General features: G+C 49.1%; 3 protein-coding genes across 52 annotated transcripts in view; all 3 read right to left on the bottom strand.

Moving 5' to 3' along the window:
• Window positions 1–728: 728 nt before the first annotated feature.
• mrpl39 (mitochondrial ribosomal protein L39) lies at window positions 729–6,072 on the bottom strand. The gene is made up of 10 exons (XM_040185604.2): window positions 5,886–6,072; window positions 5,139–5,348; window positions 4,884–5,023; window positions 4,332–4,431; window positions 4,178–4,245; window positions 3,747–3,859; window positions 3,589–3,654; window positions 3,350–3,503; window positions 2,850–2,897; window positions 729–830 (listed from the first exon to the last, which is right to left on the bottom strand). Exons 1-10 carry the CDS (start codon window positions 5,920–5,922, stop codon window positions 738–740), a joined length of 1,029 nt encoding a protein of 342 aa, XP_040041538.2. The 5' UTR covers window positions 5,923–6,072; the 3' UTR covers window positions 729–737.
• A 796-nt stretch (window positions 6,073–6,868) lies between these two features.
• LOC120824698 (ras-related protein Rap-2a) lies at window positions 6,869–14,758 on the bottom strand. Its single transcript, XM_040185632.2, has 2 exons — window positions 13,936–14,758; window positions 6,869–8,133 (listed from the first exon to the last, which is right to left on the bottom strand). The coding sequence occupies exons 1-2, from the start codon at window positions 14,247–14,249 to the stop codon at window positions 7,896–7,898; spliced, it is 552 nt and encodes a 183-aa protein (XP_040041566.1). The 5' UTR covers window positions 14,250–14,758; the 3' UTR covers window positions 6,869–7,895.
• An 885-nt stretch (window positions 14,759–15,643) lies between these two features.
• The window catches only part of mbnl2 (muscleblind-like splicing regulator 2), a 38,846-nt gene continuing 30,450 nt past the window's right edge, over window positions 15,644–24,039 (bottom strand). For 8 of the 50 annotated variants that reach the window (XR_005712096.2, XR_005712110.2, XR_013457826.1 and 5 more), the window contains 4 exons: window positions 23,263–23,298; window positions 22,087–22,181; window positions 19,861–19,956; window positions 18,292–19,429 (listed from right to left, as the gene is read on the bottom strand). Coding sequence is in view for 33 of the 50 variants with exons in the window: in XM_040175159.2 (XP_040031093.1) it covers window positions 19,305–19,429; window positions 23,263–23,298 (161 nt within the window). In the remaining 17 variants the exon portion in view is untranslated. Of the gene's footprint in view, window positions 19,430–19,860; window positions 19,957–22,086; window positions 22,182–23,262; window positions 23,299–24,039 lie in introns of all 50 variants that reach the window. The other 42 variants (XM_040175168.2, XM_078098150.1, XM_078098142.1 and 39 more) reach the window with 9 other exon arrangements.

Here is a 24,039-nt window from a genome sequence, read left to right as displayed (position 1 = left end):
AAAAGGAAAAATGGGTCGAAGGAAGCGTTTAGGGGACGGGAGCTTATTTACTTTCTTGCCGCAAGTGAAGTGCAGTGTTAAATTATTCTTTTAATGAATCATTTACCTCACTCTTCACGTACAAGAGGCCATTTATATGGATCGGAAGGCCCCAAAGAACCTAGAAGATCTGATGCCAGTCTGCGAGTCATTTATAGCCTAAACATATAAAAACATCAGAATATGAACCAAACACCAACAAGCCGTCGCGTCCAACGCGCCTCACAGCTCACTTTCTCACGCTCGACTGTGAACACACTGAGGATTTGAGAGCACCTGTTGGAGGAGTGATGGACTCTGCAGCTGCCCGACCTTCAGCCAACAGACACACTCCGCTTTTGTTGTTAAGCAAACTGCTGACACACACACACACACACACACACACACACACACACACACACACACACACACACACACACACACACACACACACACACACACACACACACACACACACACACACACACACACGCCTGCTATCAGCTGAACATTTACGAACTGAAGCCCCCTTTTCCCCGCAGGGATAAAATCTTTGGTCCAACTACAAAACTTTCACCTTAAAATTGTAGCGATTTCCAAAAGAACGACAAAAGCGGTGTTTTTTTCACATATTCTTTCTTTCTTTTTTTTTTTTACACATTTATCCAACAAATGATACAACGGGATACATGACAAAGTGTTGATGCGTGTGCGGAAGGTTACACAGAGGTCGTTACTGGCTGGCCGGAGGCGGGGGGGGAGGAGTCGGGGGCCGAGGGCGGAGCCACTTCCTCAAGTGTCGGGACCTCCACCTGTGCAGAATAAAGCCACATGTATCAACCAGCGTGTTTATTAATACGTTGAACTATGACCTCCCCCCTACTTGGTGAGGGTTTGGGGACATTCCTGCGCAGACGTTAGAGGGACGTGGGCGGCTGGGTGTGGAGCGTCAGCTGGAGGCAGATGGGGGACAACGGGTCACAACGTTCAAAACGTCTGACGGTTAACGAGGTAAAACGGGGGGGGGGGGGGGGCAGGGCGACTTTAAAGGGTTTCTGTTATTCTGTCCAATGGATCTGACCTTTCAATGTCAAAATCCTCTCCCCTCTAGACTTATTCTGAAGAGAAAAACCAAGTCTGACACAGTAAACAGCTTCAAAACATCAGATCAGAGGCTGCAAAATGAAGTACAGCAAATATTTGGTGTATTTGCTGTACCGATAAAGTACTAGAGACTACTACACGGTTACTTTCATCTACGGTGTTAAACAATCCTTTGAATGTAAAGGCAGCTTTTCCCAATGAAGTTCATCTTGTAAATGACTGGATGACTGGTTTGCGGAGGAGATTCCCATTAACGGCGTGACAAATGAAAAGGCCTGAAGGAACCTTTATGGCTTTCCATCAAAATAAATGGTCAAACCTCAAAAGCAAGACTCAAGTCTTATTGAGAATACGGCCTTTTGCCATTTTCATCTCGCCGTGCCCAGCAGGCAACGGAACATGTGTCAAAACACCACTTTGAATGAAACATTGTGGTGCTGCGGAGATGGCCGACAACTCGCTCATTTTATGTTTTTCAGCGAGTGAGAATAATGATGCAGAAAGAAAACCCTTTAACAGTCAGAATAACTTCAAATGGAAAACGTTCGCAATCGCTCCGCCCCGTCTTAAAAATAGAAAAAGATCACGTCCTTTTCGCTCGTCGTTTGTTAAAGCAGCTCGGCGTCGCTCGCTCAGTTTCCACACGGAGACGTTTCATCTGCCGCCTCGTGGTTTTATGGGAAAGAATGAAAACGTCCGCGAGCAGTTTAAGTTTACAGCAGCAATGGCTCTCTGTGAAGGAAGTGGGGAGGACGGCTCGCTCTCCAGACACATCACACACACACACAACACAACGTCGGGTGATACTATGGAGCAGTGTCCTCTGAATCCATAACGGTGATGTCCTGTAGCCGCTCTGCATGCTAATGCGCCGCTCACGACGGTGCCAGAAAGACGCGATCCAAACGTCCTCCACTTTTAATGTCGCTCCGACTCTGACGTCCGTACTTTTGTCTTTCATAAAGTGCCGTTTCGATTCTCCGGAGGACCACATGTGAAAGTGAAATGTAGGCCACGGAGCGGTTTGTCATCAGTGGCCAAATAAAGAGTGTCTATTAATGAGTACTACTCTTTTCTTTTTTTTCTCTCTCTCCCCTCGTCCCGTTACGCAATCAGTGATGCACAGAGAATGCCAGAAAAGCTGCAGCAAAATATATTTTCGCCTAAATGAGTCCATCCAAAATTAACTCGCAGCCTAGTTTGGAGTTTGAAGAATTGATGCCTCTCCTTTGGAGTCGAACTCGGTTCCGCGCGCAGAGAGACGATTCCGCTTTGCGTCAATCCGAGTGTCACCGCGTGTCTAGAAGTCTAGAATCGGGGAGCCTTGAACCTGCAGAGATTTAAAAATACCTCCTCCTTGGATCTCGAGTTAGTGACTACGTCTTTCATGTCGACTTCTGAAAGCAGCCGTCTGTCCTTCGCGAGGAGAACGAGAGCTGCTTCCCCTCCCCCTTCCCCCCCCTCCCCCCTGCAGACGCGCTGCGTCTCCTCTGCCTTTGCCAAAGTATAAATGCAAAAAGCAATAAAACGTAGGCTCGGTTAAATCCCAACCCCGGGTGCTTTGTGGAATCTGAAAGGCGGGCTGCAGCCAGGAACCACGCTGGCTGAGTGTGCAAACGAGTCATTTGGACAAGAATCCGTCATCTAGACCAGAGTTGGCCACAAAGCGGCGGCTTTGAAGTCCGTTGGAGGTAAAACAAAAGGAGGAAGATGATTGTTCTTCTTACCAGTTTCTCTGCCCGCTGCCTCAGTTTCCTCCACACTGTGTGGTGAGCCTGCAGAGAGGAAGACAACGTGACTAGCAGGCACACAGAAAATACTCATATCGGAATAACAGTCAAACGTGTGTAATCTTTACTGGGACCGTAGTTAAAACGTTGTCTGAATCAAAAGGCTGCCCGTTGATGATATCTTAAACTATTCATCTTCACGTTGTCATTTAAAGTTACATTTCTTTATGCCACAGGAATGTAGGATAATTCAATCGTCACGTTACATTTACACCTTCATCAAAGTCTGGACCCAGTAGCAACTAAACCCTCCAACTGAACTCCAAAGAAAGGAATCTCAAATAAGCGGCTAAGAATAGTGAAGGTCACACTAGAAAACAGATAACAAACAAAGACTTTTCACACACCACTGCAGTAAAAGGATTAAATGCTGAATGAAAAGCCTTCGCTGTGCTTCAGTGATGTTGGGTCCTCACGCCACACACACACTTCCCTACCTGCAGCTGCAGAGGCAGGGAGAGGCCCTGTGCTCGCCGACGGAGGCCCCGGGGCCCCGGCTCCAGGCTGTGGAGGGCCGTCACCTCGTACTGGGAGCACAGGCCTGTCCTGGCCACCAGGGGGCCCACACTCAGCAGCACATGGTCACCACATCTGCACACACGTGATCGGTGATGGGAAACGGTTTAAAATATGCCGCCTTCTTTATGTGTGTGACAGGAGATTAAAGCAAACCCACCTGTGGAGCATCACGGTGCCTTTGGGACTTTGTGCCGCCTTTTGTTCCACCTCTTCCTGTTTATACCTGAAAGACAAACGATGAAGGTTTGACGTGAGAATAAGGTACAAAAAAAAAAAAAAGCATCAGAGATGCAAAGAACTCGCTGCGCCATCTACCTGCTGTGTGCAAAGACCTCCAGCGCCACAGAGGGCGCCACCTCCAGAGGCTCCCAGGCCAGGTCGGTGTGGATGAGCTGCTGGGCCCCTCTGGTCAGAGACCGCAAGGACTCCTGGGGGGGGAAGAGCAGCCATGATGGTTTGCAAACACATCTCACAAAGAATCAGGCTCAAAATCAAGTTATTATACTTTAAAAGGTGATGAGAAAGTGATAAAAGTTACTCTCTTCCTCACACAAACACAGTAGGACGTTGGAAAAATGACTACGGCTCTCATTTATTCTGAATCATGATTTGAGACACATGCGCGGCTACTGGGGAGGGGAGCACAACCGTAAAATAATCACTGTATTTGGTGTGAACTCATCAGACACCTCTCCATTTGATCGACGTTGGCCCTGACTGGAACGGCGACACACAAACACACGCACCTCAGAGGGAGTCCACGAGTCGAGCTGAGGGTCGAGCACCACGTCGCAGCAGAAAGCCCCCGAAGTGACTGCATGGAAACAAATGACACGGAGACAAACCAATAAGCACCTCCCATCGGCCCGGCGCGTGTGACCCAAAGAGGAGCTGGTCTACCTGGCACCTCGGGCGTGCCGAGCAGCTCCACGGCAAAGTCGTCCTTGAACGCGGTCTCCAGCACCTGGCCGAGCAAGGCGGCGCAGGAGCGCCAGTAGGCCTGAGAGGAGACAACAGGACGCGCTGTCAAACGTCAAACCCTTTCAACAACGTCCCTAACACAGTCAATTAAATAAAATAAAAAAGCTGACCGATTGAGGAAGGTTAGAGACTTGTGGAGTATCGGAGAGTTTATTTGTTGGGCTTATGTTATTAAATTGGCGATCTCAAATAAAATAGTTGAAAGGAACTTTCAGAGAGAGATTTATTATTTTGGTTGCAGGTATGTGTCAGTATTCCTTTACCAAACAGGGCAAAACTATTCATAGAAAAAGAATGATGGAAACGCCAGCCAGAAAGTCAGAAACACTAGAAGAAAGCTTAGAGATAGAGTTTAAGAATACGTCAAACAGAAGTTTGGCTCAGTTCACTTTCAAAACAAACACATTCCTAAAACACAAAGAAAAAGCAGGAGATTCTTATCGAATAAAATAGATTGAAGTTGTTAATGACCTGGTTGACCAGCGTGGGATCCCGGTCTTTAAATGTGAGCAGAGTCAGGGAGCAGGACTGGGTGAGGGGCTGGTGGAGAGACCACGGTTCCCCGTCCACCAGGGCCAGAGCCGAGCTGCTCACGTGATGCTCTGTCAGGTCTGCGAGGAGGAGCAAATATTTATGAACAGCAGAACGCGAAGCAGCGTGCGGATGAAGCGGACACATGAGCCATGTGGTTTGGGGGTCCTCCACGGGGACTTCCTGTGGACTCACGTCTGGCACAGCTCAGCGGAGTGGACATCCCTTTGTTCATGACGAGCAGGGTCCCGTCCAGGCCCGGGCCCCGCATGGACACCTCGATCTTCTCGATGCGGGGGTACAGAGCCCTCTGCCTGGCCTGCTCTCTGGAGAAGACGGCACTGCGCTGGCTGCGGCCCCCGGGGGCCGGTGCACGCGCTGACCCCGCCGCTGCAGTTGCAAAGCCTGTGGACGCGGAGGAGAGTGGGGGGGGTTGTCATGGCAACGTAGTCAGGGTAACAACTTCAGACAGAGAGCTTGTGTTGTGAAATAAAGGATTATGGGAAGTGTAGTCTCCAATGTTTTAGATACAAGTAAGGACATGCGTTTGATTTAAATTCATATAACATTTGCACAATTAAACAACACTGACAAACTTTCAACTAGTACTGCGTTACTTAACATGATTGTAGAAGATATTTAGAATATCTACGGTCTTGTTGGTGATTAGACAGGTAGTCAGGATGTACTTATAATGTAACCATAATGTAACTTAACGCTAATTTGAGTAACGTTATGTCATTTAATGCTAAAAGAAGCAGCTTGCTAACCGGAATTAATTCAGTTCGTAATTGATCACACATTTGCTTTCAATATTATGTAACGTTAATATGTAATAATTAAAAGGAAAACGTTCTTCATCAAAACCCTAAATATGAACTTGTCGGTGATCGTTTGGCTCTAGCTAGCTCGCATGCTAAACTGGCAGCTAATGCTACTCACGGCGCTGGAGCAGTTGACACGCGGTCCTGGTCACCATTGTGAGGAATAGTGATGTACCCACATACGAAAATAAAAAAGATACAGAAGTGCAAAATTGATAATTTTTTATCACTTCTGTTTGAAGGACGCCATGCCTATTTAGTGTGCAACGAATATTTCGGTCCGGGTAGGAACTGCAGTCCGCGTCCGTAAAGGTCCGCGTGGCATGTACGACGGGGCGCAGTTCCAGTTTCTAACAGCAGGCGTCACTGTTGATCAATAACTTAAAGAGGCTTACGTAAAGGAAACCCCGATGTACTATATTTATCTGTTGCTAGAGAGAGTGATAGAAAAAGAGTCTCCATCAGAGCCACATTCATCAACAGGCCCTAACAACATAATATGTCTCTGTATAGTAGTTATTTGATATTTCTTTAAGCACTTGTGTAAAAGTTTTTCTTATTTATGATGTGCCTCGACGATTTCATTTCTGAATTACTAATCTCTGTTGCTTAAGTGCTGAAAGACTGTTGCTCTTACGCTGATTGGATGGATCCCAAAGTTATGATCTTGGCTCTCAAGTCTCACATGTCCCCAACTTCATCCTCTAATGGCTCCTAATGGCATTCAGAATTTGACAAACGCTGCTTGGAGTTTTCTGGACCAGAATCATCAGTGAGTGTTGGCAGTAATGACAGCAGCTGGAGCAGAGAGACGTCCGGCCAGGGAACGCAGCCGGAGGGGGGGGACGAAACATCGTAAATCACCTCGACGCAGGCCGAGATGGAGCCAGATTACCGCTGGAGAGCGAAGCAGAAAGGACTAGTTCCACAACGGGCGCCAATCTAACAACCTCTGGAGGCTAAAGCATGAGGAGACAGAACCCAAAAGTTTTATTTAGCACTCAGGAGCCGGCGCTTTTACAGTTTGAAATAAAACACCATTTTACCGTCAAAATCACACGAAAACATGATCACAACAATAATTACACAAGACACATGTGTGCATAAAGGTTTATTTTTTTTTTGTTGAAAATAAGTGTTCCTCACATTGAACCGCTAACATATCTGATGTGACGTTAAGATAAAAGAACTACACGCTGACACTGATGTTCACGTCATACAATGTAACAAGGCATTTGTATCATCTGTAAGGTGTAAAGAAGTGTCCGGCTGATTGTTTCATCAGTTGATTGATCGATACTGTCTCTTTGGGTGACGTTGGTCGTACTCAATGTCGGTGTGACAGTACAGCTTCATGCACACGCCATCCACAGCAGGCCAACATCTGGGATGTCCTGCGTTAATGAGGTGCGGCTCCCCTTTTTTCAGACATTCTCTCATCTCGTCATTCATTCATATTCAGGCGGGCCCTGCTGTGAGATTAACTTCCAGTACGACTCCATCACAGTGGTGTTACTTGACATCCGGGTCGGGACATCCAGGTGACTGGTCTGGCACTGTTTGAAAAAAAAAACAGGAAAGAAAAAAGTTCCCAAACGTGCAAAAGTAAAAAAATAAAGAAGCATAAGCAGAAGAGAAGAGGAGCGATAAAACTGTCGAACGCGTCCCGGGCCGATGGCTGGTTTCCCAAAATGCATTTAGCACTATGATCCTCTTGACTGTCGAGGGGGTTTTTGGCACCGTGCTGCCTTTCGGGAAACCCGGAGCGTTGTCTTCTGTCAACCGGGAGGACGGTGAGGGACGCCGGCGGTCGAGGGTCGCGTCGCTTTTATTCTCTCTCAGGGGAAAAAAAAATCCACCCGATGTCCCAAGAGTGATGAATCCCCGCCCCCTCCTCCCATAAAACCCTCTTTTTGCTACGCCTGTATCAGTTAAGGGATTTCCTACATTTCCCAGAATGCACAGGCCTAAACTGCTCGATACAGGAAGCAGGTCTTAACAGTTTGGTGGGTTCTCACTTTCAAATCCCTTCAACTCGTCTAACCAGAATTCCTTTGCATCCTAATTGCCGACCGCCCTCGACCTCCCCCCCCCCCCCCCCCCCCCCACCGCCCGCCCTGGCAGGCTGCTACTGTACGCTGCAGGCGGGGCAGCAGGCCTCCCTCCGGTCCGGCAGAGGGCAGAAGTCCATCTGCCTCACGATCTCGGCGAAGAGCTCGTCCACCATGGTCTTGCTCTTGGCCGAGGTCTCCATGAAGGGGCAGCCCCAGTCCTCGGCCAGCGCCTGGCCCTCGCCGGGGGACACCTCCCGCTCCTCCTCCAGGTCCACCTTGTTGCCCACCAGCACCACCGGCACCTGCTGGTACCTGGAAATGAGGAAAAAAAAGAAGCATCAGAGCCGTGCACATCATGAAGTTGCTGTCTGCCTCCCCCCCCCCCGTTTTGTTCCAGGCCGAGACTAAAGCAACTTCCTGCTACCGAAGGGGGAATGCAGGAGGGAAAGAAACACACTAAACTCTGTGTGTGTGAGTGTGTGTGAGTGTTGTTGGCCTACATACTGTTTGTTAGATGCAAAAACAATAACGGTTTTGAACAATGCACAATGGAGCAAAGGGGAGCGGGATAAACAGTTCCAGCCCCCCAGGAGGCCTCCATCACTCCCCGCCACTGGGCCGTCCCGTTAGAAACCCCTCAGCAGGAAGGAGGAATAAACAATCTATTTATTCCTGGGATGTTGTGTATGCGGCGTCTAATGGCTTCCCGTTTTCGTTGGCGATGGGCGGCCCTCCACTTTGCGTTTACATCACGCACTGAGCGTCTTTTAACGGGTCAGAACCCCCCCGACCCCCCCGGCGCGCGGCTGACGATGACAGTTCTCCTGCGTCCATCGATACAAGGAAACCAGGCCGGGGAGAGTGATGGTAGATTATTGAATAATTCAATAAAGCTAATGCGCTGCTCTCACGTGGGGGGCGGGGGGGGGGGGGGGGGGGGGGGTCCATTCCATGTCGGCCTCGTATACCTTTGAAATGAACTTTGAAATTTACCTAATGTGTTCCTCTGGCTCATTCATCAAAAACAGCGTGGCGTTGTGTTGGCATGGGGGGGTAAAACATCAGGTAGACCACATGACGCAGACGGGGGTGGGCGGCGCTACGCTCGCCGTGCTCCAGCACATAGACAGTGACGCTGTCTATATACGTACTTTGTTTCCTCTGATTAAATAACCACGGCATGTCCATTACAGCGGGCACATATTCTCACAGGGGTAATGGCGCGGCCCGCCTGATAGCCTCGACCATCAGTCCCCCCCCCCCGGCTTATCCATCCGCTGCTGCTATTAACATGAAATGAGCTCTTATCTGCAAATTGGGGGCCGGCTGGCCGCCACGCCGCCTGGGCTGAGGGTCTCCCTGAGCGAAACAGACCTGCTGAGGTGCCCTTGAGCCAGAGGGCGGGGCCCAAGAGGCTCGGCTCGACTCCTCAAGTGAGCAGACGCACCCCCCCCCCCCATCAAAAAGGCAAACATGATGTAATACTTTTAAGCGTGGGTGGATGGGAGAGGGGGGGGGATGTTCAAATGTCAAAAGACTTCCCTGCAGCTTGACATTTTCTCTCACGGCATCACACGCACACACACACACACGCACACACACACACGCACACACGCACAAGAGCTGACCTCAGCAGGACGGGCGTCTCGGAGAGCCGGACTCGAGGGGGGAATGGGGGGGGAGTGTGTGTGTGTGGGGGGTGTGAACGAGGTGCGCTTCACGGGGACAAATGCAAGCTGACAGGCTCGCAGGAGGAACTCTATATATAACTTCAGAGACGCGGGGGGGCGGCAGCTTCTCCCGGGTGGGGAGGGGGCGGCGTGGCCCGGGTGGGACGGCGGGTTGTTTGATGCGGCATCAGACCTGCGCTGAGGGGGGGGAACTCAAAACCCGCTGGACGGGTGACAGATACAGATAATATAAAAAAAAACCACATTAATATGCAAAAGGTGACATATTGTTTGCGAACACATTTACTGTCTCCAGATAAAGGAGGACTGGCCACATGTTGCAGCTTCAGGTCCCTTTATTCAAATCAAATTTAGCCCTTTTGTTTTCTTTAGCACTGTTAGCTTTCTTAACAGCTCAAACTGAAGTCTGTATTTTGATTTGACTTTTTGATTTGATTCAACTTTATTGTCATTGCACAGCACAAGTACTGAGGCAACAAAATGCCGTTTAGCATCCAACCAGAGTGCAAAATAGCAAAAAGTGCAGAGTATGTGAACATGTAAAGTGTAATAAGTGAATGAATAGATATGAACAGTAAGAGGTATTGTAGGTATAAGTACGATTAATACAGTAATAAAAAAAAACATTCTGGTGCAAATGTTCAGTGGCTGGAGGAGTGTGTGTGACAGTCAAGCCAGGGTGGAGGGGGAAGTACAGTCACTGTGTGTGGGGGGGTGGGGGGCAGAGTTCAGAGTTCAGGGGGGGCAGAGTTCAGTAGAATGACAGCCGCAGGGATGAAGCTGTTCCTGAACCTGCTGGTCCGGGAACGGAGCACCCTGTAGCGCCTCCCAGAGGGGAGGAGGGCAAACAGTCTGTGGCTGGGGTGAGAGCTGCGTGCCCTCCGCAGACATCTCTTGCTCTGCCTCAATGGTGGGGAGGGAGGAACCGGTGATGCGTTGGGCGGTTTTCACCACTCTCTGCAGTGATTTACGGTCCGCCACAGAGCAGCTGCCATACCGTACTGAGATGCAGTTTGTAAGGATGCTCTCTGTGGTACAGCGGTAGAAATTCTCTAGAATCTGAGGAGACAGATGGGCTGCTTTTCCTTTACACTGCCCTCATGTTGTGTGTATTGCTGCCGTATGTCAATATTCACAGTAAAGAGCGGCCTCGTGGTTATGGTGGCTTCTCGAATGTGCGGTGACCATCACCTGTGTGCCATAAAGCAGGAGGACATTACCAACAGAGCCGACGCCGGTCCAGCACGACTTGGCAGCCAAGCACCACTGGTGGGAAGGTGCTTGCACGGCTCGGCTTAGACTAATGTGCACTGTGAATGTGCAGCGTTTTTGTGGGAGACGAGTCACGTTGGATTTTGGGGCGAAACGACCAGCGGCGGCTTGATGAAATGATACGTAGATCCCGCGATGCCGCCATGAAAACAGTCCTTCGGGGCGACGCTCTGTTGGTGGGCGAGTCCTCTGAGATGTGGAATCTTGCACAAGATGTGCTGAGCGACATTTGGCCTCTACAGTAAACAAAAAAGAAAATAAAAGCTTGCACACACAAGGAGGGGAAAAAACATTTTCCCACTGAGCCTGAGGCTGCTGGCGCCATATTAACGCTACCTGCTGTGCTAAACAGCTACAGTGACTTTCCCTTATGGGCCGAGGCAGAAACTACAAACAAAAACAGCCAGGCGCCTCCGACAGCGGGGGGGCCCCCGGCCCCTCTGCGATCTCTGCATCTGCCGCTAATTAGCAGCCTCACGCACGTGTCCGTTTGCGAAGGGGGTCCAAAGTACGAAATGAAGAGGTATAAAAACGAGTGGGAGGGAACTTTAATGTCCCGAATGTTCTCGGGATTCTTAAAGTTGGCTTGATTGCGCTTTTACAGCAGCGGACCGACTTCAACAGACTCGAACCAGACATCTGGTGTGGAAGCAGCTTATAGTGACTACAGCGTGTTTCTGCTGCAGAAAATCACTCCTGTTTTTGCATTGAGTTGTTACATTTACCTCCTCTGGACTCGGGGGCCTTTATTTATTGATGTATTCACCTGCGAGAGACCGTCCCAGCGTATATTCGATCAGCTCCAAACGTGTTAACACAGATGTGCAACAGCTGCCGGAAAGCGCAGAGTCCGTCCCAAAGAGCACTTCAAACCGGTGCCGTCCCCGCGTACAACAACTCTCTCTCTCATCTTGGCGGCGGGCGCTAAAAGCCCGGAGGTCGGGGAGTTGCTCTCCCTTCTGGGACACGTAGTTTTCTGGTGCCACTCGCCGATGCTCACCTCCGGCTATTAGACACAGCATCAGTGCAGCGTGAAAACGCAGCCCGAGTGCTTTGAACGCGCTCTCCTCATCCTCCTCCTCCTCTTCCTCCTCTTCCTCCGGGGCCGACACTGCAATAAAGCTCCACAGGCAAGCGGGGAGATTATTAGATTGCGAGGAGGGCTCCACCCAGATGTTGTTTCCACAGATTGCGGCGTGGACACGGGCGTTCGCCTAGAATGATGCAAATACGCTCTACAGCCGATTAGCTTAGCTTAGTTCCACATGTTAAATAGTTGAGCTCCACGGCTGCATGTAGCATAATCTGCTGAAGCATGAGGTGTTGACCCCCGTTTAAATGAATTATGCTAAGCAAAGCTAACTGGCCGCGGGGCTCCGGTTGAATGCAGCGCAGACGTTATCGGCGTTATCGACCTTCTCATTTAACTCTTGGCCAGAAACTGATTCGGTGTATTTTCCAAAATGTCCAACTATTAGTCAAAGTGTATTTCCCGCCTCGCACACGAGTCAGCACCATCCAGGTGACGTGCCACACAGAGCAGAAACATGCAGGATCCCACATCTTTCCCATGGTAACCCCCCCCCCCACCCACCCACCTACAAGCCCCTCCGCCCCTGCACAAGCCTGCCGGTTTATATGTCTCCTTAATGGAGGCCCGATGTCTTCTTGGCTTCCGACCCAACACAATCCCATTAAGTCCTGGTGAGTGGGCACATCCTACATCTCCATGTGGCGCTCGTTGCTGCTGCTGGCTCAGCGAGAAGTTCCGGAGGAGGGAGGCCGACCTCGCGGATCCACGCGGGCTGACGGAGAGCGGGCAAAGGTCGCGTTCAGCGTTCCACCCGAGCCGGTCCTCGCTGACGAAAGATATTCAACGCAAACATACAGCCACGATCACGACATCCGTGAGTGAGAAATGAAAGCGCGAGACATTTACAGACACAGTCTTGAGGACAGGTGGGGATGTGGATGGAGGGGGTGAGGTGGGGGGGGGGGCTGGACCATACTGTAGGGTTGTATAAAATGACACAGTATGCAGTCGGATACACAGGCGTACAATTTACAAAGCAGGGGGTTGTGTGCCGGACTGCTTCTTGCACCCGGGGGGGCTGTGACCTACCGCAGTCATCAGCTGGTTGCCTGGCAACCCTGTGACGAGGACCACACTCCTTTGCGTCCTGCTAAGATACCGGCACGCACCTTAGATGTAATAATGTGTCGCTTATTGAGCTTCAGGGGTTTTACCTTTGGATTGAGCCAGGATAGCGCCTCCTGCTTCCAGTCATTATGCTAAGCTAAGCTAAGCTAAACGAAGGCTGCACCTTCACTCATATTCCTATCCCTTCGAGTCCCTTTGAGTTTTGGGCATCATGCGAATATGACGGCCAATGACCCTCATGTCCCCTCCTATCTCAACGTAACGACGTCTTTAATACTTGAACACCCTTTTTAATATGAAATAGGTTTGATCCTGCAGAGGGAACATTGTCCTGGGACCAAGACAGCCCCGCGTAATACGGTCCCGCCCTCACAACGCTAGGCCTCAAGACACGTCGGAGGGACAGATCCCCGTTCCCCTTCTCTCCCCTCTCTCGGTTCCTCCCCCCAGCCGTGAGGTGAGCTCAGTGGATTTGTTGAGTAATGGACTGAGCTGATGAAAGCCACCCAGAGTAAGTCATGTGTGAGAGACGGAGGATATGAGACGGGAGTTCAGCGGGTTGCTGTATGACAGGTGAGCCGCAGCTGGGCCTCCCTTATGAAGAACATGTGAGCTGGATGCAGCGTCTCACGCGCAGGGAGGAGGGGGAGGGAGGGGGGGAGGCAGGGTCCAGACAGGGAGGAAGAGGAGGGAGCTGAGAAGATGAAAGTTTTATGATTCCTCCTCCAAAAGAACAATCCCACATTTTGTCGTGTCTCTTTAAGTGGGACAAGGGGACTTTTTTGGGGTCCCAGGGGCCCCAGCAATAAATCCAACGGGGCATTTTCAAGGAATGAGTGTTGCAATCATTACCCTGCATCACAACACAACTTGTGTGGTAAGCTGTGTAGCAGACAACTTACAGGGGCCCTCAAACAATAAATAACACCATCACACTACAGGGGATCAATCATCTTTCTTTAATACGTTAATACGCGGGGCCCGTCTCACCTTTTCACCCTGATGATCTGGTCCCTCATGGGCTTGATGTCCTGAAAACTTTGCTGGTTGACCAGGCTGTAGACCAGGATGAAGCCTTGGCCGTTCCTGATGTAAAGGTCCCTCATCGAGGCGAACTGCTCGGTGCCGGCCGTGTCCAGGATCTCCAGCACCGACGGAGAGGAGTCCACCTCGATCTCCTTCCGGTAGAAATCTTCGATGGTCGGGTCGTACTTCTCGATGAACGTCCCGGTGACGAACTGGACCGTCAGGGCGGACTTCCCCACCCCGCCGCTGCCGAGCACCACCACCTTATACTCCCGCATCGCGCTCCGGCGGACTTGGATCCGGCATGCAGAGAACGAGGTCTTACCGCGGCGGGCCAAACCGAACGCACCCCCGGCGCACGGGCGGGTCTACACGCGCGGAAAACCGGCCCGTCTCGTTCCCTTCTTCTCCTCCTCCTCCTCCTCCTCCTCTTCCTTCTTCTTCTCCTTCTGTGGCGGCGGCGGGATGCTGGAGCGGGCGGCCCCCGCGAGAGGATGGAAGGGCCACGGCCTCTCTACCGAGATGTTCCCACGCTATCTGGCAGGGGCACCGTTCCGGGGGCATCCATAATGCAATAAGGCGTTGGTGGGGTAAAAATAAGGGAGGCTATTATTAGAGCCGAGGCGCATCTTTGTGCGTGCCGACGGGAGCGGCGCGCGTCTCCCGCACAGTGGGGGTACAGTGGGGGTGGGGTCGGGAGGGAGGGGGGTGTGGGGGGGGGGGGGGGGGGGGGGGGGGGTACGGTTAAAGGCGAAGCGCCGTGCTCATCCTTGTTCGGGGGCGACGGGGCTTTGCTGGGAGTCCACGCCTCTGGAGTCGGCGCATCCACACACACAAACGCGCGCGCGCGCACTGGATGTCAGGCTACTATTTCCTGGAATGTATGAGGGGCGATTAGTGCCACATGGAGACAGAGGGAGGATGGAGATTTTAGCAAATGGGGGTCGGAGGGGGGGAATTAAGATGCATGCGTGGTAAAGGAAACTGCCACTTGCCCTGTTTTGTAAGTTTCATTGCATCCAGATTTAAAAAATATAGATTTTAATTGCACTCGGGTCAACGTTGCTGGAAGAAAAACTGACCCACCTCCCGGACTTGTTCTATAAGGTCGCGCTGTGGCCATGGGGGGGCTTAGTCACTGGAATAGAAGCACGTGTTATATTGGGGCATTTTCTAAATGGACTGATGGTGACACTGTTGTCATGGCATCCTGCCGGGAAACCGGGCTGAGCACCAATCGGATGACGGGACGAGTCCCGCAAGTCTCAAGAGGAAATTCTACGTGGGTGTCCACTGCTCTTGGCCTTGCTTGTTGTTAAATATACTATTTCAGTCCATTGAGTGTGGAAGTATAAAAGTAACTGAGCAGATGTCTGATCAAACCCTCACATTTTCTTGCTTGACTCAAAAAATGTTTCCACTGCAGGAAATGACATGGGAAACAACAAATTAACGAGTCCTTATCGCGGCGTTCCCGCGTGGTTACTGAATGGCGGATGGCAGATAACTACTTCCATGAAAGCAGCATCAACATTTGGTCACAAGCTTGAGAACCTACTCGCTGGGTTTATGTGCGTTTATGGTAGTGGTTTCCAAAGTGGACTTCTGGGACCAACGAGGGGCCCCGTTCAGTTCCCTCCATGGGACACTAAGAAGACATCCAAGCCAAACATTTCTTTGATTTTATTTATTTATTTCTTTCAATAGATTTTACACTATCTTGCAGGAACCAAAGAAATATTTGACTATAGAAACATAAAATAGCACAAAGTAAATGCAGAAAAAACAATACATTTAAAAAAAATGATTACATTAAAACTATTAATCCGGTGAGAGTTTTCTCGTCAATTTATCGTTCTGTCTGTGTTGAAGGGGCACACTGCAAAAAACGATGGCACACACAGGCGGTAACGATTCAGTGCCTGCGGTCTCCAGTGTAGCGCCATCTTCTGGCTAAAGCTGTGAATTGCAAACACCCACCCTGCTTTTGGCCTTTTAATGTGCACAATAAAACCTTGAACCTTGAAGTGTTTTCAGATATAAAGATACACATTTGAAAAGGAAAATTAAGAAGGGATTTGAGAAAGGAGACCCGGCCAGATCTCTTGAATAAACTTCTTAGGAACTCTTAAAAACATAAAACCTTAAGCACGATGGAGTCAAGATAAGGCAAAGTGTTTTGGATAAGCTGAGACTGCTTACAAGTGCTTACATTTCTTCTTTTTCTTTCTCCGTCAGTCAATCATTGCAAACACGTTAAAAAAAAGAAACAACAACAAAAAATAACATTACACCTCAAGAGGCTTCCATACACATTGGGGGTCACCAAATCGGAACATTTCGTGAGGAGAAACATTCAGGACGTTATCGTTCAGCAAGAAAAGAAAATGCTTTCTCATGCAACATGTTGAACTGGAGTCGTTCACCAGTGCTTTGGATCGATAAAACAGACTGACTACTAGCAGGGTGCAGAAACCTCACAGAACCCTTTAAAGGGAATGAAAAAAGAAACCCGATCACATTCAAACAATATGAAAAGTGCAATCCTTAACTCTAGTAATACATATGCCTCGAATAAAATGTCTCAATGTAGAACATATAAAGATCTTTTGTCAGGGGTTGGACTTCTGAACTTATTAACTTTAGATTATTTAGTTCTATTTGGTGTAGTGTGTGTATATATATATATATATATATATATACATACACAAATATATGTATAGTATAAATATGTATGTGTATGTATATATACACATGTACATATATATTATACATACATACATATACATATATAATATATATATATATATATATATATATATATAATCTGCGTAATATTGATGACTTTAAATATATTTTGTTACAGTCACAGCTCTACACAGGCTGTCTATCTGCTAATGTAAATATTAGGTCATTGTCATAATCTCAGTGAAGAATAAGAATGTGTTCATATCTTCTTTACAATCTACCTTGTGTACAGTGTTCTAGCAAAGAGAAACAAAACAAACATCTTAACAATGTAATTTACAAAAATACCGAACTTTAGTAATTGCAACATTTGTTTGCCACGGCAACAACTTAATATTGTTATGAAATACTATTATACTAGAGTGAAAAGTACATATTTTTTGAAAATTTTCTGCTCTTTTTTTGGTAAAATGTCATCTATACAATAAACATTTTTTTCCCCAACAACACAAGAAACTCTATAACTATGCTCTTAGTGCGACACCGTGACCTTGTGAGAAGGCAAGAAAGATCCAGTAGCTTTCCATTGGTGGGTTGACTTTTAAACCCCGCCCCTCAGACGAGCGCGACTTCTCATTCGCTGACCTGACAGGTTAGACCTCGAAATGACCAACCGTGCAGAACAGCTCAATAAATTACATTCATTTCAAAATAGAATAGTTAACAACATAGTTTGACTAAAATTTGACCAAGAATAACATAATAAATTACGACAAAAACAAAACTTTCACCACCTTCCACAAAAATCACTGACAAATCAGAATGCGCGTGGAGACAATCGGAGCGAACAAAGGCCCCCAAATATACACATGAAACCAGAGTGAAGTGATTGTGGATCATCGATGTTAATCAAGCACCATGAAATTACATCAGGGGGGGGTTTGTAAAATAAAGAGTTAGTCAGATCGTGCTTTTCAAACGAAGGGTTGGTGGACAAAGAATGGAATAAGGATGATTGTTTTGGGTGGAGGTGGCGGAGGAGACAAAGGGGAAGGGGTCAAAAATACCTTGATAGTAGACACAACACAAAATTTAAATAACTGAATACATTTCTAGAACCATGAATATAAACTCTCAAAAAAGAGACACTTTACTTACATGACACGTCTTACAATACATTGTTTTTGTCTCACTCACATTCCTTGTGTAAACTACTCAAACCGTGGTTAGAAACGACGCGTCCTACAAAGCTAGTTGGTTTTTATCTTTTTCTTTGTCGGGTCTTTGACTTCTTTCGTTTCCATCGAGTCACTTGTGATGTCTTTCCCCGAAATAAAGTCCTCTCAAGCTCCCGACAGCCGGTGGTGTTTTGTGTGTCTCCGAGTGATGCGCTCTGGATAAATGAGTGTGTGTGTGTGTGTGTGTATCTCGTTCATGAGCATTTTTTAGGCACTTCTACAGTTTTTTTTTCTAAAATGGAACAGGATCATCGGTGATAGTGGGGGGAGGGGTTGTGGGGGGGGGGGGGGGTCAGAGATAGCCCTCCAGTTCAAGTACAAGTCTTAAGTCTTAATCTTTTGTTTCCTTTCTTTCTTTTTTTTTTACTTGACGAGCGCCGTCAAATGCACCGTATTTTTGTTTAGTCTTTAACCCCCCCCCTCCCCTCGACACACACACACACACACACCCCCACTCTTCAACCGGGCCCAGGTGTGGTCGCCACCTGCTCGACCTCGCTGCGAGTCCCAGTCTGCCGGCAGACCATCAGTCTCTCGAGGGCTCGGTGTGTTTGTTTAAAGCCCTTTTGGCACAGACCCGAGCCGTCAGGGGGTTTTCTTCCTTTCTTCTTTTGTATGTGTGTGTTTTTGTTTTCTTCAGCGATGTCCTCCTCGGTCCCGACCGCATGCAGAAGTCCGTGTAAGTACGGAAAAAAACAAAGAGGAACTTATCAGGGTGCTAAGATGTGGCTCCGCTCGCTGGCAGGTTGATTTCCATCGACCTTCTTCTGCTTTGGCAAGATGCTTCTGGAGATGAAAAGTTGGCAGGAGGAGGAGGAGAAGGAGAGGGTGGTGCTGGGTGGGGAAGGGGGGGTGTCATCATGGCATCTTAACAGCATCTGGGCCAGGTGAGGGTCACCACCCTCGCAAGGACAGTCCCATTAAGAAAAAAAGAGCCCGTCCGCCCAAAAGGACATTCAACTTCCCGCAGAGGAAAGCAAAGAAAATAAAAACAAAAATAAAATAAAACCCACTCTTGAGAGACGCTGGTGCAGTTGTGGTCGGGTTTTCTGCGACTCTTCCGCTAACTAAATGTCTCATACGGTGCTCATCGAGCGTCTCTCTCTCGGTTCGTCTCCCTAACCGAAAGGGGATGAACATTGTGCAGCGTTTTCTCGAGAATAAATATGAAAGAGGGGATCCACGGTACTTTGGGAGAACGGGTGTTAAAATGACCTCTATAGTGTATCTGCTGTGTATGTAGTACTATACATTAGAATATTTTCAACTTTTTCACGTTAATAGTTCTTTTTTTTTTCTAGCAGTAGGTACAGTATATAACTTTTTTTTTTTAATGTTGTTTTAATGTGTGTGTGTGTTACACCGGCACTGCAGTGTAGCTCACGGTTAAATTGAAGTGTTTCACTCTTAGCATGCAGGTTGCTGGACCTCGACGTGAGAGGTAAGGTAGTATTTACACTGGGGCGGTTTGGGGTTTCCGAGTGTGGCTTGGTGACACTCCATTCCCTTCCTGAAACTTACTTCAGGATAATCTGGAGGAGAGAGACAGAGAGATGGAGACCGGAAAAGAAGGAGGGAAACAAACGGGGAGACACATTTAGTCGACCTGGAAAGAGAAACGGTTTATTATCATCATTAAGACATATTTTATTGTGTTTGGTGTGAACTGGGTCAAACTCTATTTGCCTTTTTCTATTTCTGCCGACTTAAGGCCTCAATGTGCTTAGAAGAAAGTGCTTGTCGTAGCGTCTAACAACCTTTACGCCGAATCCCGGCTGCCTAGAAAGTGGGCGAAATTTGAACACCTCTCTAGGGCGCCATCCTGGTCCAAACCATTGAAAAAAAAAACAGGGAATGTGTCGCTAGAAGCCACTTTAATATGACGGGAGATATCAACAAGGCCACATCTTTGTGTTGGAACAGTTCTGATAGGGTCTTAGTGAATGAGTTGTGGTCACGCCACCTGCCAGATGAGAGGAAAAAGTTGCCGATGGTCTGCAAATAGCATTTGACTCAGGTCTGGTCACCTCTGTGCGTACTCTCTCTTTAGGAGATAAAACTGATCCAACACAAGAAAGAGGGGGAGAAAAAAAAGAAGCATATTAGAGTTGTCTGTGGGGGAGGGGATGAGACACAGGTAGAAGAGCTGCTTGCGGGCCATCGTGTGGTTGCCACTGGCAACAAGCCGACACATCACAAAGCAGCGCGGCGCTTGTTAAATGTACAATAGGCAGCCGGCGGCGAAGGACAGTAGCCGCTGGTCGCATCGCAGAAGGTCACCGCAGGTGGAGAGGTGGGGAGCGCGGGCTGCTCCACAGTGCAGCGTGGAAAAACAACCCATGGTGCCAGGTGGCAACGGGGGGTGGGGGGGGTATCAGCCATCACCGCAGGTGGGTTAAAACCAAACAACAAATGTTTGCAGGTCCAACTTATGGACAATTAAAAAGGGGGTTTGAACATTTAGAGTATTCAAAGTGACCTAGTGTGTCAGTTTCAACGAATGTGATAGCAGACGTGACACGGGAAGGCGTGGGGGGGGGGGGGCGAACCCTGGTCCTCCAGCCGAAGAGCCGCTCAGTACAGTAACCTCTGTTCATCATAACAACTCGTGTCCCTAACAGCCAAGTATGTGATGTAATGCCCCGTTCAGACAGTCGAGGGCGCTGCCACATTACAAATCCCCCCCCCACACCTCCGACTCCACCCCCCAGCGAGACGTCAGCAGTCTGGCACATTGACCGGACGCTGAACGTCTGTCGACGTCTGCAACAAACGTCCCCTGTCCCTCCATGCAGGCGTGTCCCTCACGTAGCCGCGGACACAACAGGGACATGATGATTAGTGTCACGTCGAAGAATCAGGACGGGGGGTTTTACTTAAGAAAAAACTAATAGATCGGAATCTATCCATGAGGCGTACTGTGGTAAACGAGGCGCGTACTTAACGCACTAATGCTGGCGATCTTAAATGTCAACCGTGTCCTGGCTGGAAGGATCTTTATGCAGGGCGGGAGGGGTTGGGGGGTGTGGGGGGGGGGGGGGTGCCGATGGAGACAGATAGCGAGGGGCTGACGTCAGTGTTTCTTCGCCTCCTTGTCCCACATGCATCTTTAAAGAGCAGCAGCTCCGCTTCCTACCGCTGCTGCATGCCAATTACGGGAGGAGACGGTGACTCACAGGAAGTGCACGCACTGCCGGCCTACGAGGGGCAATAAAGCGCGGGGTAATAGGGCCCCATCTTCGGTTTCTTAATTTTTTGATTCTGCGGTTTTTCCTTTTTTCCAATAACAACGTGGGAACCTTGACTTAAACATATTTTCTCACACGTTCGACGCAGAAAGCCCGAGCAGCGAGACGCAGAGAAGGGAAATGGGGACACTGGCCACTGTACCACGTCGGTAATAACAATAACAACAACGTGGAGAGTGATCTGTTCATCCGTGTGTCCTCAAGACACGTGTCAATAGCGGCCTTCCAGCCAATGACTGGAATTAATCTCCAGGTTCAAAATGGGGCCTGCGTGCGTCACTCTGCCGGCCCCCTGCTTCCCCCGGCTGCTGCCGACACGCGGCAACACCAGAGCCGCCGACCAGAGGCCATTTTTAGGGCTGCTTCCTCGGGGTCGGTGTGATTGAGACTGGGAGGGGCGCAAAAAGAAAAAAGGAAAACATGGCAGCTGTCACAAACCGGCCAGAAGTGCTCGCCGGCGTTTGCTTGAATGCACTGTGCAAAGCGGTACGTGTAGGGCGCTCCCGTACACTGCGGATGGAGAGGCTTCTCACGCGACAACAACAGGAGTGGGAAAAACAAAAGTTAAAACAGGACATGCGAAACAACAAAAAGAAACAAAATAAAAAACAGAAAGTGGTGCAACACAACTACTACTTTGCAAACGTGGGAGCTCTGAATAAGTGCCTGATGGGGCCGCGCGCTTACGCAGGGGCCCCCTTCGCTTTAACATGTCCAGAAAACACCCACTCGGGCTCTCATGCCAGCTTGAGCTCGCCCAGCGCAGGCGGATGGATGGATTGATGGAGGGGGAGGGTGGGGGGGGTCGGCGTGAGGGGGGGTGGGGGGGCTGGGCGTGGGTTGAGGACCCGCTGCAGGTTCGGTGCCGGTCAACCATTAGAAGGCAGTACTTATTCAGAGCTCCAGGGACTGATGAAAGAAAGCTTTAAAAAGGAGCAAACCTGATTGGCTGGTGCTGTTGCTGCGTAGGGGACACTTGTGGCAGGAGTTGTTGCTGCAGAGACAGTAGCAGGCGTAGCACTGTACATCATTGGGACTTTGTTTTCAGGGTGGGAAAGGGGAGGTGAGTGGAGAGGGGAAAGGGAGGGGGAGGAATAGCAAAAAGGGGACGGGGTGGTAGCAATGGACAGGTAGGTGGAGCGTTATGGCAACCATGGCAACAGATGTGACGTGTGCATGTCCACGGCAGCGTTTGTTGTTGTTGGAGGTGGTGGTGGTGGTGGTTGGTGGCGGAGGTTACAGAGAGCCAGCAAGCCATCGTTAGGGTTACACCGGCAGATGGCATGCAACCGTTCACAATGCAAAGCAAGGAGGACAGAAAGAAAGGAAGGAAGGAAGGAAGGAAGAAAAAGAGAGCGTGGGAGGAAAAAAAACGACAAAAAAAAACAAAAACAAAAAGGAGAAGCTGATTACAATCACAAGTAAGGAAATTTATATGGAAAATCAGTTTGCTGTTTTTCCCAGAGAAGTCAAACGGTGCAAGACACCAATTAAGAATCAATGACATCTTTTTGGCAACGGGGATGTTTTTGTTTTTTTAATGTATCTTTATCCATGTGGGCAGCCAAACACCCCAAGCGGCTGCCGTCTGTATCAACGGCACGTTTAAAAATCATTATTCTGAGTCATTCCTCTGTAATTCCCCGTCCCCGTCTAGCAGAGACAAGGAGCTCCACCGACGTGGCTGAAATAACTTCTCTGGGAAACTGATTTAAAATTTCCCGATCAACACAGCACATCAAACAGACAGCGGCTATCCTACAGCTTCACAAGAGATCAGTCCGCAGCATTTCATCGACCAGTCCTCATCATGAACTAGACATTCATTAGCGAGTAGGTCAGCGGGGACACAAGGACTATTTCAGGTGAAATAAAAATGTGGTTTCGTATCATATCTCGGCATTAAACAGTTTGAAGACATTTCTTTGATGTAAAAAAAAAGAAGGAAGTTTCATCCCCGCCACAGGAGGTGACGCGGTGACCTTATGTCTCACCTGTGAGGGCTTTACTCCGCCCACAACCTCCCACTCTTATACATCAAACAGTGTGTGAGTGTGTGTGTGTGTGTGTGTGTGTGTGTGTGTATGTGTGGATGCAAAGGGAAGGTCAGGACCTACCAAGACTGCTAGCAGGACTCATGCACAAGACTGACCCTGTTGTGTCCATGCAGAGAAAGACAGTGAGAGGGAGGGAGAAGGGGAAGGGAAAGAGAGAGAGAGAGGGAGAGAGAGAGAGAGAAAAGGGTTAATATAGGAGGTAGGAGAACAACAAGGTTAGACAAGGCAAAAACAAAAAAGGCTGCAAGACGTCACTCAGCTTCAGATATTGTGAATGCAGTCAGCGGGAGCAAAGCAGAGGAGTTCCTTCGTTCATCCGCGGCATGAACGGCAAAACACTGCGCGTATAAAGCGACAGCTACACGAGAAGCACATCCATATGCTGTAGCGTATGGAGCCGTGACATCACGGGTTTGCAGATGGTCAAAAAGATGGTCAAAACTTTGATGCGTCAATGTCACATCTGTGACAAGGGACGCTGGAAACGCTGCTGTCTGAGATCAGTCATCTCCCCATGATTCGGTTCATATTTCCAATGTGTCTACATGGAGATCCGTGACAACGGACTATATAAATAAAGTTGGCGTCCGTCACTGAAACACTGAAGGAACCGTCACTCCTTCTGAGACTTGTGGAGAAACAGGATTCGCTAACGCGACTTTAACCGAGGGCTACTTCCCACACGCCGATACAGAGGGAGGGTTGAGGGGCTGTCAGGCATCTCACATCAGGGGGACACAAAATAAATAAAGAAGAGAAAAAAAGGGCAGGTACAAAGCAGACGGAGGGACGGGAGTCTCGTCCTCGTGACTCACTGTGGCTGCAGGCGGCTGCATT

Source organism: Gasterosteus aculeatus, chromosome 1, assembly GCF_964276395.1.
Source record: "Gasterosteus aculeatus chromosome 1, fGasAcu3.hap1.1, whole genome shotgun sequence".
Taxonomy (NCBI): Eukaryota; Metazoa; Chordata; class Actinopteri; order Perciformes; family Gasterosteidae; genus Gasterosteus; species Gasterosteus aculeatus.
This window is presented reverse-complemented; position numbering and strand designations above follow the sequence as displayed.

What these genes read in the sequence shown, in the direction of transcription:
- mrpl39 (XM_040185604.2), bottom strand. Translation starts at nt 5,922, where the DNA reads ATGGTGACCAGGACCGCGTGTCAACTGCTCCAGCGCC. An exon ending in ATCCCACGCTGGTCAACCAG is followed by an intron (nt 4,432 to 4,883) that starts GTCATTAACAAC and finishes GTCTCCTCTCAG; the next exon opens with GCCTACTGGCGCTCCTGCGC. An exon ending in GGCAGCGGGCAGAGAAACTG is followed by an intron (nt 831 to 2,849) that starts GTAAGAAGAACA and finishes TATTCTGCACAG; the next exon opens with GTGGAGGTCCCGACACTTGA.
- LOC120824698 (XM_040185632.2), bottom strand. Translation starts at nt 14,249, where the DNA reads ATGCGGGAGTATAAGGTGGTGGTGCTCGGCAGCGGCGGGGTGGGGAAG. An exon ending in CAGATCATCAGGGTGAAAAG is followed by an intron (nt 8,134 to 13,935) that starts GTGAGACGGGCC and finishes CCTCATTTCCAG; the next exon opens with GTACCAGCAGGTGCCGGTGG.